Genomic DNA, 18,956 nt, shown 5'->3' with positions numbered 1-18,956 from the left:
ATAAAACTATATACTGTTAAATAATAATAATAAAAATAACAGTAATTTGTTACCAGACTATTTATGTGGGTGAAGTTTTAAGGGTTCCACCACATGACTATGGTGACCGTAAAACCTTAGGTAAAAAGTAACCATAACTATTTTTAAGTGTTGTCATGGATACACACATTGAGGTCAGTGTTTTCTCTGTTTATCTCATCATAACAGATTTAGCCGTTTCAATTTTGCACTTAATATACATAGCGTGTAATTCAAACATTTATTCATGGAACATAGCAAGTGCCCACTGGCTTCTGTCCTAGGAGAACCTTAAGTAAATGATTTTGGGTTAATGTTAAAGCCCAGGGAAACTTGTTGAAGTTTTTGTCCGAGGTAATCAGTGTTGATGTAGATTTTGACAGATATTAGGTTGAAGAATTCAAGAGTATACATTTAATAGCAATGTAAAAAACTCCTGGGGGAATGCAGTGGTAATACATTTTTAAGGAATGATGCCATATATTTTTTCACCATTTGTACCTACTTGATGCAGACACTTTCGTGGCCTTGTTGATGATGGATGCATGCATATGTGATGTTGGAGCTAAGGAGGGCAAGGTCAACCCACTGCTCATATCAGACACAGACAAATTTACTCTAGGGGGACATGGGGGTGTATTTTAACCACACACACTTTGCAGACTAGGTCACACACTTCAAGCTTTAAGCTGTGATAGCGTGGCGTATGATACCCGGGCTTATCTCAGCAAAACCACAATATTTACTCAGTGGAGGAGGATAAAATAATGGCCCATCCATGCAAAGCAAAGTGTCCTTGCCACGTCTGCATAAAGCAATGCTATCAGACTGTGTCCAGATCCACTGAAATGACAATAAAAGCCAATTTAATAAGGCGAGCTCTATCAGATTGGCCTGAAACTCTGTATTGTCTTGAGAGCTTTGTCACTTCCCAGCTTGCTGAATGCTGTTCATGGAGTAATATCCCCTTCTCTGATGTATAGGAACGTTTATTAAGTTTGTTAAGGACCAATATATTGCATTAATTAAGACTGTTAAGGATAAGCATTCATTATGCAGTAATATCTTCTACTCCAGAATACAGAAGCATTACAGAGTTAATTTATAGACTAATATATACTCTGCTGTGATAGATTGTTTTTTGGAGGCATTTATGAATTATAATAAATAGACACATGTATTATACTGTGTAGCCATGACATTAAAACCACAATGGCAACTAACAATGGGTGCACTATATTAGGCAGAGTGTGGACAGTTATTTCTTGAAGTTTATATGTCAGAATCTGGAAAAATGGGCAAGTGTAAGGATCTGTGTGACTCTGACAAGGGCCTGATGCATGAAGGCAGAGTAGTCTTGCCTGCCAGGTCTGATCCCACAGAAGAGATACTGTAGCACAAAATGCTGAAATAGTTAATGTTAGCTCTGATAGAAAGTTTGTCAGGAAAAAAAAGTGTATTGTACATCGTGCTACAGTAACTCTTCTCTGGGATCAGATCAAACAACCCTTGTGCATCAGTTAGCCTTAGGAACATAGATGCCCACGGCATTGTTTTTGTTCCCTTTTGTTCCCTTGGTCCTAGTTACTAACCAATGCATACCAGGAATAACCCACAAGACCTGCTGTAGTGAAGATGCTCTGACCACAACATTACGAGCATCACAATTTCCATGTCAGAGTCACTCAGCTCACCCATTTTTACTGCTTCCAAAACATCAACCGCAAGAACTGACTGCCTAATATATCCCCACTTGACAGGCTCCATTGTAATGAAATACTCAATTTAATTCACTTCACCTGCCAATGGTTTTAATCATGAGGCTGATCTGTGTATAGGAGCATTATTATGGGTGTTTATATCCTATAATGGCCTACTATAGTCTACAGTGGTTTAAACTGTGGTTTTGAATAATATAAAAGCTATTATGCTTAATGTTCTTGCCATAAATGTAAATATAAAAAGACATTAACACAGAAGAGAAAGGGTCAGAGAGCTGGACAAACTGCAGTTCATCTTATAATCAGAGTCAAAATATTGAGCAATAAAAAATGTAAAGTCCCTGGAGCAGAACACAGCTCATTACTGGGATTATAATTAGCAATCAAGAACAAGAACTAATATATATTTTGACTCCCACCTGCTCTCCAGGCCCACGTTGCCCCCCAAAACCCAGTTCTCCTGCAGCTGGACGCATTCGGACGCACTCTGAACCTCTGTCGTCTGATTGGCCAGCGAGGTGATTGATGGGTGCTGCTTATGCTGGTGTGGAGCAGGTGGAAGAGGAGGAGGGGCTTGCTGGCTGGAGAGATGTTCTGTTGGAAAAAAAAAAAAAGTAGAAAAACAAGAAGGTGACAGCTGTCAGAAATGATTGGCAGATAATGAACATGACTGTACAGAAGGAAGAACAAGAGAAAAAAAAATCCTAAGAATAACTGGCTGCAGCTGAACACAGACGCATACACCGCCTTTTAAAATCTGCTTTGAAATATCTGCAGGCAGCAATATATCTAATATTTCTCATTATGAGAATGGCTTTTTTATATTATATTATTTAACTTAGTACACATGGACAAAAAAAAGATTTCTTATGAACACTCCAGAACTGCAATAACAGCTTCTACATTGCTTTTACTAAATATTGGAACATAGCTGTGAAGGTTTGGTTGCATTCTACCACATTAATATTGAAGATGGTACTGATTTCAGATGATTGTCACATTGAAGTCCACTCCAACTTAATCCAAATATATTACATGGGGTTCCATTATTCCAGAGAAACAGCTCAGAGTTTCACAGTCTGGGCGCTTTCAGTGTATTATATTTGCGGTTGAGATTGTACAAACTGTGTGTGCATAGCTGATTGTCTGTCAGCAATGAATTCAACTTGAAGTAGTGCAAATGAACAAAATCTTTTATCTCCAAAAATCATTATTTTCAATTATATCACCCTTACATTTCAATGTCATTCGATAATCAGGGTTTGGATTTTCCCAATGTTGAGACAATATTAACAGTAAATCAAAACTGACCAAAGAAAAATAGAAGGTTGTGTTTAATTTGAAAAATTTGGAAATCAGTATTAAAACTATGAACGTCTGTTTATTTCTTCTAAAACTGGGCGTATTCCAATTTTACCAGGCAGACAGAGTACTTACAAAGAGACTGAATGAGAGTTGAACTCACTAAACAGATCCAGGAGAGGTGTATTACAGCTCAGCTCAGTCTGTTATTACAGAGGAACCGAGCATGCAGATGCTAACTCACTAACTCCACCAGAGCAGACAGAAACCAGGGTTTTTTCCTTTTTTATCCCCAGCAAGCAGATGTTCCTTGATGGATCCTTAAAGCAAGTACTTCACGTTTGATTACAAGCAGTGAGAAGCTCTCGTTTAACTAATGACCGGAACCTCCATTAGGACAGCAGGAGAAAGGCAGATTTCTCATTTCACACCAGGCTGTGTAATTGCCCCCCGGAATGACACTGTGTGATTATTTCACGCCGCCCATACTCTGCCATCACATGCTACACATACACACTGCTGCTTCAGTCCCAGTACATACACCACAAACATATGCTGTTACATAGACACAAACACACACACACACACACACACACACACACAAACACAAACAATTCAATGTTTCTAATATTTACACACAGAAGAAGGAAAATATTAGTCCTGCAATTTGAAACCATCCAATCCATCAGTCCTAAACTTGATGTTATTCCCTGCTGAATACAGTATGAAGGGAGACATCTTCCCTGCCTGGTGTGCTGTTATACCAAATCAAAACGACATGGTGCAAAACACGCCTGTCAAAAATGAGCATGTTATTTCATGAGAAGTGGCAAAGCAGCTTAGTGTTATTTTATTTATTTAAACACCTTTTCATTTTTTATTCATGGTCAAATGAAAGGTTTGGGCATCTCTGGTCAATGACATATTGTGTTAATATTCTAAAATAAAAGGATAAAATATTCTCTACAGGGGATATGTTAGTAGAAAATATTATTACAAAGCACATTTATTATATTCCATTTTGTAATATAAATTCATAATATAAACTGTACTTAAATGAGCAGAAAATCCAAACCAAACATGTAATTTTACCACAGCTGTCCAAACTTTTGTGTAAGACTGTTATATATCATCCCTTATATATTTATACATTATTTCTAATCAAAACAGACAATTATGTACAAACTATTGAGAACAATTTTCAGAGATTAAATATGAGATAATCCACTACAATAAAAAAAGAGGAATAACAATAACAATATCATTAGTATCACTGTGTCTTGTATGGTACATTTTAGAATGTATGGCACATTTCATACAAACGTAATAAAGTTTAAACTGATGGTTTATATAAGCCTGTATGCATTTTTGTTTATTTCCTGCCTCCACTGTGTATTATGTTATTTTTGTCTTTGTGAGTATTCTGAAATGTGTAAATAAAGTAAAATAATAAATAATTGGGAAATATCTACCAACCTTGAAAAATAAATAAATAAATGTTTCTCCTAACCACTAGTCTAAACATAAGCTGGAATACCAACACATAGTTTGTACTGGAAAAATAAATAAATGAAAAAAAATAAAGTTCCTTCAACTTCAACAGAGTAAATGAATAGATACTAACCCCTGAAGACAGAACATTATTCTAATCTACACTATTCCAGTGCCGCCTTAAAAGTACTCACAGCCAAAAAACTTATTACTTACTAAAATTATTGATGAACTCCTGAATCTGTGTGTTAAAAAGGTTTTAATTGGAGGAATGCACAAGCTCAGTCATGGAGCTGTGAAGCCATGAGTCACGAAGGAGAGGCACATTTCACGAACTGAAAAGAATCACTGTGACAGGTGTCATGCCATATTGATGACGAGGTTAAAATAGGCCTCACTGGCAGGTGCATTAAGGAAAGTGTTGGAGAACCAGCAAGGGGAGCCCTGAGCTTTCAGCTTCTGACACAAAGAGGTCACTGAGGCTACGACTTTGAGCCTTAAAGGAAAACTCCAGGGCGTTTTCAGCCTTATCTCTTCTTTAGGAAAATCCCTAAAGAATCTCTGCATCTGTAACATACAGTTACTTTCTACTGACAAATCCTTCAATATATATTTACCACACAATTATTCATTCAAAAGGCATTTATACGAAAAGTTAATGGGCAGATGCCAAAACTACACTGTTGGAAAGTTGGTCTTGGACAAATTAAATGATGGTGGATATTTCACCATGGAAAAAAATACTCTTATATATATATATATATATATATATATATATATATATATTCTTTCTTTTCTTTTCCATTTTAAAACATTGTGGCTCATTAAAAATAGACGTTTACCAGCATGGTCAAGATAAGACAGGGCTGTGTCTAAGTTACATTGTGATCTACAACCATAAAACAGCAGTTTGTTCAGTGTGGCTTTATTTAGAGTTACTTAGTGGAGTCTCTCATGCTTGCCAGCCATTAGATGTTTTATTACCCCACCCCCATGTCTCAGGTAGCAAGTGGGCTTCAGTTACTCTATAGCTGGTGAAGGTTCACCAAGATAAACCCAAAAATGCATATTTTCTGTGTTCTGTGTACTGCAATCTGAAGTTACTGCTGACTATGCATCTCTAGCATCCACTCGTAAATTAAACAGAAGACTATGTTTACGCTCAATGGAGTCCGATCGTTATTGTTTGATGACATCACGACTTAAAGAGTATTTCAAATGACTCATAAAATACAGACAGTATGAGCAGACTGTTAAAGCCTTGCTTCAGCTAGACTGTGCTCGATTTCTGAAGCATTTCTTCCAAATATTTTGCTTGCACAGTTTATCCAGGCTTCTAGAGAGCAGGCGGATATCTTGGCTGGCAGTTTGTGACATTTTGGGCATGTCAAGGTGGAAAATAAATGCAAGTGCATATGCATGCCCACCTGAGAAATCAATGGTAAAAATGAACAGAGTCTTTATTCAACATGAAATAATTTGTAGTGGGAGTTACAGAGTTCGGGGGATATTTTCTGTATTCTGTTTTTAGTCTTTTCTCAGGTATGGCTCAGATCAGTTGTCAGTAGAAATGACACCAAATTGTCTGATCACAGTGATGTATAACCCCTGACAAACACTATGCATGATCAGACATTCTAGCTGAATAAAAGGCTTGGTATGTTGTCTCAGTTGTAGTTCCTCTTGAAGTGTTGGATGAGACTGAGGTCAGGGCTCTGCGCCAAGCAGTCAAGTCCACCCCAAACTCACTAAACCATTTCTAATCGAGGAATGGAATGGCAAAGTCTTTGGGGGCATTGGGGAAATGTACTTCCACAATGACACTGTCACTGTTTACTGTAATACTAAGATTTCACTTTTCTTGGACTGAGTGTCCCAGCCTAAACCATTGAAAACAACCCCTATTCATTATTCCTCCTCCACCACACTTCAGTTTCCAGCCCAGACTTATCTGTTGTGTGTGCATTTCATTTCTCTAAAGAAAATGTCTATACCCTGTTTCCAAAAAAAAAAAAAAAAAGTTGTTGGAAAGGTGCTTTTGACAACCGCCTTCCTGATGCAAACAGGTTAAATCTGCTCTTTTGAAATGTCTCATTAAAAATAATGACCTTGTATTCAATGGCTGTATTGACTGGGAATTTAAAACCTTGTGGTTTATGTCCTGTGAACTGTAGTCTATATCAAAAACACAACATTAAACTGATATATTTTGAAGATTTTCTCTTTGAGCTGCAGTGTGATCCTGAGCCTGTGGCCATGCAGGAGACTGTTAGCTTTGAGAATACAGCCCCAGCCCACGCCACCAGAGTTGTGTTAGCATGCAGCGAGTGTAACACGTCCTACAATCTGTGATCATATTACTGTCTAATTCTGCAGCAGACTAATGACTCACAAACACACACTGGGACTGCGTCCGATTAGAGTGTAAAACAGGATTTATCAGAGTCCGCCTCGCAGACAGAAAGCTAACCACAGTAACATGACATTGTGAAGTTCATGTGGAGTTCAGTTACAGATGTTTAATAATATTTAATAACAAGTGGCTTGCTTTGGTTTGGGAGTCAGTAGGCTTGCTGACTTGGTGTTTTATGAGAAGTTTTGGGATTTAAAATATGGAAGAAGGCATGTTAGGGGGTGTGCTGCTGGATACGAATCCTACATTAATAAAAATGTACTCGATTTCTTAAGAGGTTTATGTGAAATTTAACTACACCAGAGTCATGTGATTACATATCTGTATGAATATTAATCATGTTCATATGCGTATGTAAAAAAAGCCAATATCCTTTGTATCCTTTGTTCATGTTGTTGTTCCACCATTAATTATTATTCAGACAACAACTTGAGAAAATGAGTGATTCTCACAATTACTGAAATATGTCAATAACTGCGGCATAAATACACAATTATTACTAGTACCTGTACATTAACTATACATATTCTACAGAATAGAGATGAGTATTGATTTCAAAATTAAATGTTTAGCCACTCTAATTAATTGCCCTATCTGAGGCTGATAGCACTATATTTAATTAAGGCGCTTTAATTAAGCCTCCTGTTGCCCCCATTAAGTTTGTTTTCCTTTATTGGAGCATTGATGTCACGTCCAGTAGACCCTTATTGAAGCATCTTTTACGGCTTTCTCTGTCCTTCTGAAACATTCAGTTAGATTAACATACTTAAAGGGAAGTGGGGTGGGGGGGTGCCTTTCATAAAGTTTTGATTTGATTTGCAATTGGATCAAGAGAGATGGCACTAGTACGGTATTTCTCAATGTCAAGTTGTCATGTCGAGAGTCAACGAGATGCTTTAGTGGACCCCCCGAAGATTAATATTGCATCCACCCACCGAAATGACATCTTCATCTCACTCTTAATGCGGACACAGAGCTCTATCTATCAGCAGCTACTTCAGGGACCATTTCCCAGGGCTCCAATTTTCCTCAGTAGAAGCCACCCACAGTGCACGAAGATGTCCGCATCTGGCACCAACCAATTTCTTTAGGATGAATTGGAGTGGAGTTTGTGATCTTAAACCAATCATCCAACATTAGTGCCTGACCTCAGTAATGTCCATGAATGTGAATGCCATCAAATCCTCACTGCATCACAACCATCTTCCAGAATCTAGTGGAAAGGCTTCCCAACGTAGCAGAGTAACTGTTATTGTAGCATAGGGGCAAAAGCAGTAATTGACTTTTCCAGGTCTAGACTCACCTTGGCTATGGAGAACATGTAGCACATGCCAAAGCCTCATTTAAATATTGTTTTCTCCACCCTTTCATACCTCTGTCATCGACACAATTATCCTTTGTAAAACGCCCACTGACTACACAAGCAAACTAATGCACATGCAAATTACTACTTGTTATTTGGATCTTAGTATATAAGAGCTATAGTGTAAACAAGAGGTTTCTCATTATGCATCTTTCAGTTATTATATGAGGCATATTAAAGGGGTCCCATTTAAACAAGCTTCAACTATACTTTACTTTAATGGGTTTCTTATAAAATACATTTTTCAGATGTTGTCTGGTCTAAAAGTCTCTGAGTAGAGTTTCATTTGTGTTCTACAGGTTTGTTCAAAATGACCAAGAAGTTTCAGACCCTGTTACTCAAAACTCCTTCTGAATAAAAGGGAATTTATTTAAATATATATCCTCCTTTGATGCAATATCAAATTCTGCTTTTCTGAGAAGGACTATATATTGGAACAGTTCTGTGAATATTTGATGGCATATAGCCACAGAAACATCCACTAATGATGTTTGATAATTAGTTCTGGATCACAATCACAACTCTGATTCATTCCAAATGTACTGGAAGGAGCACCATAACTCTAAGAAATGTAGTTCCACTTCTCCACTGCACAATGCATTGGGGATGGTGACATTTGGCTGTTCATGCCAAGGGAAAGGTACAGTTTGAGATAAAACAACCTGTGTGTACACAGTGGAATGCTGATGTTAGCAACGGTGCACCTTAAAATAGTGGAAATGACTCATTAAAAGTGTCTATAAACTTTTTGGACATTTAAAAATAAGTGCAATCATCCATGTTTCATAATCATCAATTATCATTAATCAGTGATGCACACATATAATTATCAATCAATCAATCAGTAAATAAACAATATATCACTCACTCAATTTTGTGAATTACTGGTTTGAATAAAGAGGATACATCCCTCCAAAACCTAGAAATCTAGTAGCTGTCAATGAAAACACTTCCTTTATAAAATAAACAACAGCACATTCATCACTTGATTGCTTCTTTACACAACAACCCCTCTCTCTCTCTACCAATCACTTGTGAGGGTGTATGCGATTGGATTGGTCCAAACAGCTCTTCTCAATGAGTGAGAGTGGAAATTTTCATCAACAGCCATAATTGTCATCCATTTCCCATCCAAGCCTTTCATTAACCATCACCAGGCCCACAGAAAAACAAAGAAATGTTCAATTTAAAACTGCTACAATACAAAAGCACATTTTATTCCTATTCTCATTCACACAGAGGTGGATAACACATCTCTTCTGCAGGTATTATGCTTTGGTAGCACACATCTGCTTTTAAGTGACATTCAAAAAGTATAATGGTCAAGCCATATAAGCATTTGGATTTGTCAGTTTATATCATGAAAATATAAAAACTGAAATCCTCAGGTATCTTCCCAAATCTGGTACTTTTCAGGTAAATTTTTATACATAAATAATATTTAATATGAGTGTTTTTGTAGGTTGTATATGGACTGATACTGTAATATTTATTTAAAAGCAAATAACTACTCTATTAGTGTACAGAGGTGTTTATTAATATTGTTCATGCACTAATATCTCCCAGTGTATAGAAGAATTAAAGTCACTTAAGTTACTGGTTTCCTAGTGTATAAGAACATTTATCATTTTCATGGACCAATATCTTTATATCTAGGGTATTTCTAGTGTTTATTGACTTCACAGGAGAAAAAAACCATCTTCATTGTGGTTAGGTAATAGTAAACATAGATCATTCAAAGTAATAGTGGAGTATTTCTTCTGGTCTATTATGTTTGAAATTTTGATGCAGTGTTGACGATGCATGGCTGATTTCAAATGATGTCAGAATGTCAAGCACAGCAAATACAGGGAGGTCCAGCCAACACTCTGGGAGATCCAGTGGGTTCTCTCTAGCTCAGAGGAAGCTATAAATCTGTGATAATGGTGAGCCTTGCCGGCATGACAGCCCATTCAGGAACCCAACTTCAGAGCGAGGAAGAAGCATTTAATCAAAATGTCACTTCGTACAAGAGCTGAAAGTACTCTTAACGGCAAAGAAATATTCCTCCTCTTTCTGGATGTCTAGAGTGAACAGTAGGATGTACAAGAACCTCCCAAACAGCAGAGATGAACAACAATTGATTTTTGACTTTCCTACCAACTGACATTGCTAATGGCGACAGCTAACTCTACAACTTACGCTTTTAATTGGGCGTTCATATTACCAGAGCTGAGAGGGATTACAAAGGTCCCACATAAAAACCCTCTCAGACAATTCTGTTCTTTACTGACACCACAAACCGGTTATTGCTGTAGAAGTTCAGCACAATTCCAGTCAGGAAACATCACCCCACACATAATATCTGCCCCTGTGCTTCAGAGAGCTAACATTTCATTCTGTGTTGTCAGCCATTGATTTTTATCTGCTTGCTTTCTGTCTAGAAAAATGTCTTTGCGCTCAGCAAAGTCCAAACAGATCACACCACACTGAACCTCATATCCCAATGAGGGCTTTTGCCCAACGTACGTGCAAAAGAAATTCAGTCATTTCATGCTCAGCTTTGCATGATATTGAAGTTTTTCTTGACTTCTGCTCCGCTGGAATGGAGGAAGGAAGCTCTGCTGCTTTGAGAAGAACAATTAAGGACCTCCTAAGCCAAGGTCACCTTCTTAAGACTTCCCATTTTCCAACTCCAACCATGTTACTGTTAGGGTGCGGTGACTCCACAACTAATAGCTGGACACTTAGACATGTACTACCTACAAATTTTTATGATACAAATTAAGCAAAACACTTGTTACACTTTGTAAATATAGTAGTGTAATTATATGATAATTACTTGCTTAAACCTAATGGAATAAAATTGTGTCTAAAATGGCCAAAATATGGCAGTTATACACATTTTAAATGTATTTAGACCACTATACATTCATTTATTAATTTGTTCATTAATCGTCTGTAACTGCTTCTAAAGTTTAGGGGCGCCAGGGGGTCCAGAGCCTACCCGGAATCACTTGGCACAAGGTGGAAACACATCCTGGAGGGGCGCCAGTCCTTTGCAGGGTGAACCACTATACATTATGTAGTTAAATAATGGAGTAGATTCATTTTCAGTTCTGTTTTGAGAGCTTCAATGACTGTAGGAGATGAGCGTACACAAAGTTTTTGTCAAATTCAAATCATGCTCCTTTTATTTCTGAACAAAACTTTTGAAAGTTATAAATCTACAGCCACTTGTTTCAATGATCTGCAAATTAAGACTAAAAGCCTGTTCATATAAAACTACAGCATGGTTTTGTTATTGCTGTTGATATGTGGGATTTCTGTGGGTTAAACTTCAATAAAAGGAAGGAGCAGCGATGCCAAAAATCAACAGCAGCAGCTCTGCCAACGACTTATTTAGACCCAAACTGAAACATTAATGCAGAGGAGGAGTGAACGCATGGCTGAGTGAAGCTGGGAAGCTCTCCATTTTTACACCAGCTGGCTCTCATCTCTCTGTTACACCTGGAGGCATTCCCGTCACCATCACAACACAGCAACATCCACCACAGACATTTACAGTCCAATATTAAAGAGCTCATATCATGGAAACTCAAAATCACTACCCTCTTTGAATACAAAAATTTAGTGTAGTATGTGTACACTGTTAATATTTTAAACCGTTCACTCAGACCATCCAGTATACATTTGTAAACAAAGTTAAAAAACAGTCTTTTTTTAATACACTGATTTTGTGATGTCACATGCAAATTAATGCTACATTTTACCAGTACAAGCAAGTGTTTTAGTTCTGACAAGTTTCTGACTGAGAAAACAAACAGTGCAGGCCAGCTAATCAGAATATACTGCAGAATCTAATGTAAAATAAAATAATAAGAATGTACTGCTATTTATTTTATGTATGTATTTATTTATTACAAAATATGAAAAAACAGTTAAAAAAAAGCTTGCAGAATTTCACACACACACGTATATTAATGTAACATGGGGGCCCTTTACTAAATGACAGCACTAATGCGCCATATTTAAGTAAATTTACTCATAAAAGATGCAAAAATGTCAACTCTAAGAAGATCGAGATCATCAAAAACATGGTGGAGATCAAAGAGTGTGTGTTGTTCCGCCAGATAAGGTCACACTCCCACACGCATCACCTCAGCGCCTCATCAATGCAAACGCATTAAAAACAGCGGCACTGAAATGTGCTTGGATCAGCCAATTTAAATGCTAAAACCTCTTTTGAAGAGATTGAGGCCTTTGCTTAAATACAGAGGGAAAACAAATCACTTTGTCCATTTGGAGAGCAGTGGGGGGAAATTGAATGACCCTAACGGCTCGGTGTGTTGTGTCTGCTCCAGGCTAATGGAGATATGGCTGATAGGTTGGCCAGCAGAAACATTTTCATCTTCCCTTAAGCATCTTAAGCCCTGCCTGGTGCAATTAGTTCCGTCCGATCCACCGTGTGTAAAGGAGAGTTTGCATTGATGAATCATTTTTACACGGTAATGGCCCTAAGTTATACTCCTTTGTGCTTTGCAAAATGGGCACAGAAATATTTAATCTAAGAATTTAAATAATTAAGATGCAGTAAATGTCAGGTACCTGTGTTCCTGGTCATCCTTCTTGGAAGCATACTAAGTCACATCTTAATAGTCTGCTTTATTGTAAGGTAAATACACCTTTAACAGAGTACAGTAAACCATTGATGTTACAAAGGTTGGGGTTTGATATATTTTCCTACATCTCCTAAACTCAGTATAAGGAGTTGTTTGTTCAGACCAGACCATGACCACACCATAACACTACGCTGCTATTTTGAATAACATGCTTAAAGGACCATTATGTAAGGTTTGGTATTTTTGCTCCTGGGTCTCATCTACAGTTGCAGAGTGTAATTCCCTTCAACACCACTGTCCTGAAATAAAGGGGGAGGGAGAGAAGTTACACAGTATAGTTTATGCAGTGCTGAGCCTGGAGTAGTAACAACAGAGGTTCTGTTCTCTTTATTACATCTCAGTTAAGCATCACCAGCTGTAATTTAAAAGTAAAAATACAACCTAGTGTTCCTTATAAATGTCGTGAGAACTAAATTATATTCCTGCCTGCAATTATTTCCTCATCTGATATCAGAGTGTTTCCTTGTCTGAGATGAGACCACCATCACTCTGTGTTGTTATCTTTCAGTATAATCTGTGTTAATATAAATGCAGCCACTCCACTGTTTCCTTGTCTGAGATCAGACCACTATCACAGCTATTCTGAATAATAATGAGTAGATGTTAGGTAGTATTATGTCCTTTAAGTCCACAACTACCGTATTTCCTTGACTGAGATAAGATCATCATCTTTGTCTTTGTTGTAATTCAATATAATGCACTTTCACACAAAATACAGAAACTATATTTCTCCCGTTTTAGATTTTTTTTTCTCTCAGCCTCAGATCAGACCACCACCACACTGATACTAAGCACATTGTAAAGTCTTCTTTATAATGTGCCGCTGTTCCGGTGATGTGTGACTCAGTGGACTGTCTCATACACACTCTGCTCTGACTCAGCTCTGGCTCTGATTTCAGCGTGGTTAGCTGCCTCGGGCTAAAGTCGGAAAGCGCCGCTCCAGCGTGCTCCTGTAATGCACAAAGGTAATCTGGGCCCGACAGGCTGCTCTACTGTGGAAAACTTCACTGCCTCCTGAATAATGGATTCACTGCCTCTTCCAGTCAGCCTCCAACAGAGCTGTGCTCAAAATAACAGTGGCTAACGCTAATGCTAACACTAGCTCTTTAACCCTCTTCTCCAACCTCTCTGGCAGCTCGAGTACAACAAGCTCTTTTACAAGCGTGAAATCAGTCCCTTCTATCAGAGCACTGAGGAAAAGAGAAAGGCTCTAGGTGTTCTTTACATCCTTTTGTACAGAGAGAATCAAAGCTAGGCTAAGCTAGCCCTTTCAAACGGCATCAGGGCAAAAAGTGAAGGGATGGTAATGGTTTCTGGCAGCTTCTGGCCACTAAATGATGGATGGAACCAAGGAGAGAATAAGAGACAGAGTGAGAGAGAGAGAGAGAGAGAGAGAGAGAGAGAAGAGAGAGAGAGAGAGAGAGAGAGAGAGAGAGAGAGAGAGAGAGAGAGGAGAGCATATAAAAGCAGGCAAAGATTATTCAGGCTACACTGCCCTATTCCAGGAATTCCTCCATGTGTGAGCTGACACACATGTGCATACACACTCCAAAGCAAGCAAGATGACTTGGAGCAGAAATATGGGCCTAAGTGTCCTTTCATTAGGACATCAAAGACGTTTTTCTCCCTGGACGTGCATGGGATTAATTCAGAGCAAATCAAGATGGAGCAGAACTGTCGACATGTCCAGATTAAACCAGATAATGTTTCCGTGCTCCACGACTCCGAACAAAACTGCCCTCCAATGACTCCCCATTACCCCTGCACACACTGCGAATAAAACAAGTAGTAGCTCCATCAATTTAGCTCTTTCTCAGAGCATGTCATCATTTCTGCTTCCCTTCTGTTAGAACTTTCCAGTCCTGCAGTCCAAGAAGCCCATTCGTTTTCCCCTCCATCGGAACTGCCAATTACCACTTCTGATTGCATCTAGGCCAATGCTAATGTTAAGAACGGTGTGAAATGTAATCAGTAATCTCTTCTGGTGTCCTTGAAAGAGCCATCCAATCCTCACGTGATGTTCAAGTGGATGGTTAGCTGAAGAGCAAAGACACTGTCTGTCTCTGGAGAGATATAAACATCTAAAACACTGTGCAAAAATCAGAAACCACTCTTCAGACATTTCATTCCCAGTCAATTTTTTTTAAGATGATTACATACATAAGGAAATACATTTGCACAAGAAGAAGGTCAAAGTAAAGATTAGTTTCCAAACAGGAATTCAAAATATTATAGAAGGATATTTAGAAATGGGACCACTTACAGGCACACCGAGACCGGGTAAACCACCAAACTATCACCATTAAAATACAAAGCTTTCGTAGATCACAGTCCACTCTCACTTTAGAGCTGAAAACAATCCTGAAAGTGTTTCTGTCCATCCTTTAACTGTAAGAGGATAACACAGCACTAATGCTCTTAAAGAATGTGAAGCTGTCAAGAATCCATTAGGTCAAAGACAATTGCTGATGTTCTCAGAACAACTTCACTGTTCAGGCCTCACTATCACAAAACGTGTTTGGGCTTACTTAAAAATGCAGCCAACTTCTAATGCAACCAACTTTTATTGCAACCAACTTTTAAGAATGGGCTTTGTAATTAGAAAAAATAGCCTTGTAATATTAAAAAAATACAAAACGTTATAACTTTATAAAAGATGAAATCTTGATTGTTAAGGTAACAAGGTCACGGAAAGTTCATATCATTTTCAAACAGTGTACAAAATGGACATACAAGGTCTCAGCATGACATCAGAAGTATGAAACATGGCATTATCACAGTGGGCACTGCCGCATCACCACTGTAGGGCTCATTCTTATGCCCGATGAGTGTGTTAATATTTGATTGCAAACACAGAGACTGTATGTGGCAGCAGAAGAAATGGAGCCATCCATTAAATCCAACCGCAAAGTGAGAGGAAGTCCTTTAAATTTCCTCACAGCACCTTGTTGTGGCAGCTGCTTGGCAGTGTGTGTTCATCCTGAAACAGGCTTTTTCTAAAGTAGCTTTCAGGGAAAGCTCCAAGCACGACGCTTTCTGTTTAAGTGAGAATTCCATCAGGCTCATAATGGCCTTCCTAATGGGGGCTTTATGTGCTCCTCTGCTTAAATGTGCCTGTCATCCATTTCTCAGCAACATACCCACAATCACCCGCGGACCTCCTCTCCCTCAGAAGCTCAAAAATACATTTGCAGACTCAGATGTAATCACTTAAATCTATCTCCCAGAAATCTGCATAGAAAGATTGGTCATGCATTGGATTTCTGTCCCGGTACGATTGTTGTTTTCACTGATTTCTCTCAAATGCCCTTTACATCAGGCATTCATTTATCAGTGAACAATCAAAAGATACATTATTCTCACTGTTCCAGACTCTGGTGCATAAATATATTTCTATATAACAATGTATGCATAAATACACGTGTACATTGTTATATGTGAAAACACTTTGTATCAGTTTACTTGGGAGCATCTCCCAAAATTCTGCCTTATTTCTATTCATTTTCTGATTTCAATATATTGATTAAAAAATAAAACACACCGTATTGTTTGCACAGGATGAATCATCTATTTTAATTTTATCTCAGTAATTTAAATTAGGCAAATTCAAAATAACGGTGTTTAAAAGAGTCAAAAACGTCTATAGGATATCTACAAAAACATTCCATATGCCCAGAGGAGCTTAAAATTTTGCACACGACTGTACACATGTAAATATATTTCAAACGGTGACATTACAACATTAAAAAAACAGCTGCAACAAGCCTGAAACAACTGCAGAAGCAATGATGAATTAGGAAAGACCTGGAGGATGCAGAAAGAAATGCATACTTTCACAAAAGAATGCAAATTTTCCACACCTTTAACATAAGCCAGCAGTGGGTTTATACAGGTGTATAATTCATACCGCGGCAGTCATCAAGATGAAAAAAAGAAACAACTCACCTCCTGGCCGGAGCCATTAATCACACAACGTAGTGGCAAATGGAGGACAGAGCGTGAGTGGAAACAATAGAGAGTGTGTAGCGTGGTGAAAACCTCTGTCATGTGTAAATATGAGCGGATTTGCGAGAGTCTGACCCGACGCGACTCTGCTGTTCGTTCTGGTTTGATGTATCTGTTCTGCTTACTTTGGCCTGCTCTCAGTACACAGCGATTACTCTCTGTCTCGGCCGCTAGTGCTCCGCTAAGCACTTCAATCCATCATCGCCACACCTGCCCTGCTCAGGACTGGCTGTTAAACCAGGCTTCAGCATGTCTTCGCACCCGCCGGTCACTGGCACATACACTTCTACTCTGCAATTCAATCAGAGCTTAACAATATTCAGATATGTCCTAGGTTTAAACGACACATCTACCAGTACGCATTGGGTATTCTGATATTCAGATTCTCAGACAGGGCTTAGCTACACTGAACCATATTTTATAGGTTTAAATGATACATATTCTGATATTCAGATTTAATGGATTATCCAATATTCAGATTCTCAAACAAGGCTGGATGACACTGAGCCATAGTCCAGGTTTAAACAATAAATCTTCTGATATTCACACTAACTGGTATTTCCCATATTCAGATTCTCAGACAGAGCTGAACGATGCAGGAAACAGTGTTGGTCACCTTTGCTTTAACAGAGCAACAGAGCATCCATACTGTTTTGACTGTTTTGCTTGAAGTTTTCCAAAATGATCTTTCAAACTCCAAAGTTCAGTCTAAGAAATCAATTGCTTTTTCCACTTTTCAGGAAGCAAGTGATTCCAGACCAATTCAGTGATCACAGAACTTGCATATGAGAGTGTAGCCATGCTGTGAGCACTCATAGGTCAAACTTTAGGAATTGTTCCATATTTAAATTCTAAGAGAGTGCTGAAGTATACAGAGGAAAAGCATACATTAAGGCAGAAGGGCAGACTTGACAATTAACTATAAATATAATTCACTCTGGGACTAGCTATGCACTTAAATGAAGAATTAAGTTAATTACATTTACACAGGATAGCAGAATGTCTGGTCTAGGCAAGCTATGGTCTCCTATAACAAACTATTATCTCTCTCTCTGTCTTTCTCTCTGTCTCTCTCTCTCCCTCTTTTTGTTTTGTCCGGAAACACAGAAACAAAAATGTGTGACGGTGACATGGATTCATTATTGAGAAGGTGTGGTATTTTAGACATACATGGCTATGACCTGAATGTGTCAGACTGCAAACATTGTGAATATTTCATGGAAAGGTTTCTTCATGAACCTATTGCTCTCATCCTCTCTGCTGAGTGTTTTGGCTGAGCTTTAATGTGAGCCATCGCCTTCAGCTTAGCCCTGAGCTAATGCAAACAGTGTGCCGGCACTCGCTACCTAATTAAAATCCATTGGACTTGTAGCCATTGATTTATAGCGCCCTGCTGATGGGTTTATATGGCACTGTGATGTCAGAGAGGGATTTATTCCTGTTTGCAAGACACTTATTAGACATTAAGTGGATTAGGTGCAGGATACTTACAATATTTACAAACAAAATCTCATTAAACTTTGACCTCCTGTTTAAAAACACAGAAAAAAAACAGTATAATAAAATACTCACAATCAAGCCCAGTGTCAAGTTTAACAAACTGAAATATCACTGGTTAAAAAAGCACTTTTACTTGGTTGCCTTTCATTTAAAGTCAATCTATTCCAGTTGGATTTTCATTGGTCTGTGCACATTTTCACTGGACTGTACAGACTCCTTTTTATTGTCTGTCTCCCTTAATGGCTCTCAGAGCCTTTATTTGTTTTTAAATTAAGTTTAATTGAAATAATAGCACCATTGAGACAGTTAATGAAATGTCCAACATAATTATCAGGTAGAACCTCTGACATGTGCCATGTGGAGAAAAAAAAACTGTAGATTTGGTTTTGTAAGAGCAGAAATGTGGGTCATTTAGAAGAATGTGTGGAATTTATCATTACTGGGAAATCTTCTGGTGATATATTCTCTTTTTAACTTGTTTT

General features: G+C 38.1%; 1 protein-coding gene across 1 annotated transcript in view; it reads right to left on the bottom strand.

Moving 5' to 3' along the window:
* The window catches only part of si:dkey-237h12.3 (teneurin-3), a 164,148-nt gene that overhangs the window by 71,167 nt on the left and 74,025 nt on the right, over positions 1 to 18,956 (bottom strand). Inside the window, exon 4 of the mRNA XM_066648563.1 lies at positions 2,159 to 2,333. Coding sequence (XP_066504660.1) covers positions 2,159 to 2,333 — 175 coding nt within the window. The remainder of the gene's footprint in view (positions 1 to 2,158; positions 2,334 to 18,956) is intronic.

Source organism: Hoplias malabaricus, chromosome 17, assembly GCF_029633855.1.
Source record: "Hoplias malabaricus isolate fHopMal1 chromosome 17, fHopMal1.hap1, whole genome shotgun sequence".
Classification (NCBI taxonomy): Eukaryota; Metazoa; Chordata; class Actinopteri; order Characiformes; family Erythrinidae; genus Hoplias; species Hoplias malabaricus.
This window is presented reverse-complemented; position numbering and strand designations above follow the sequence as displayed.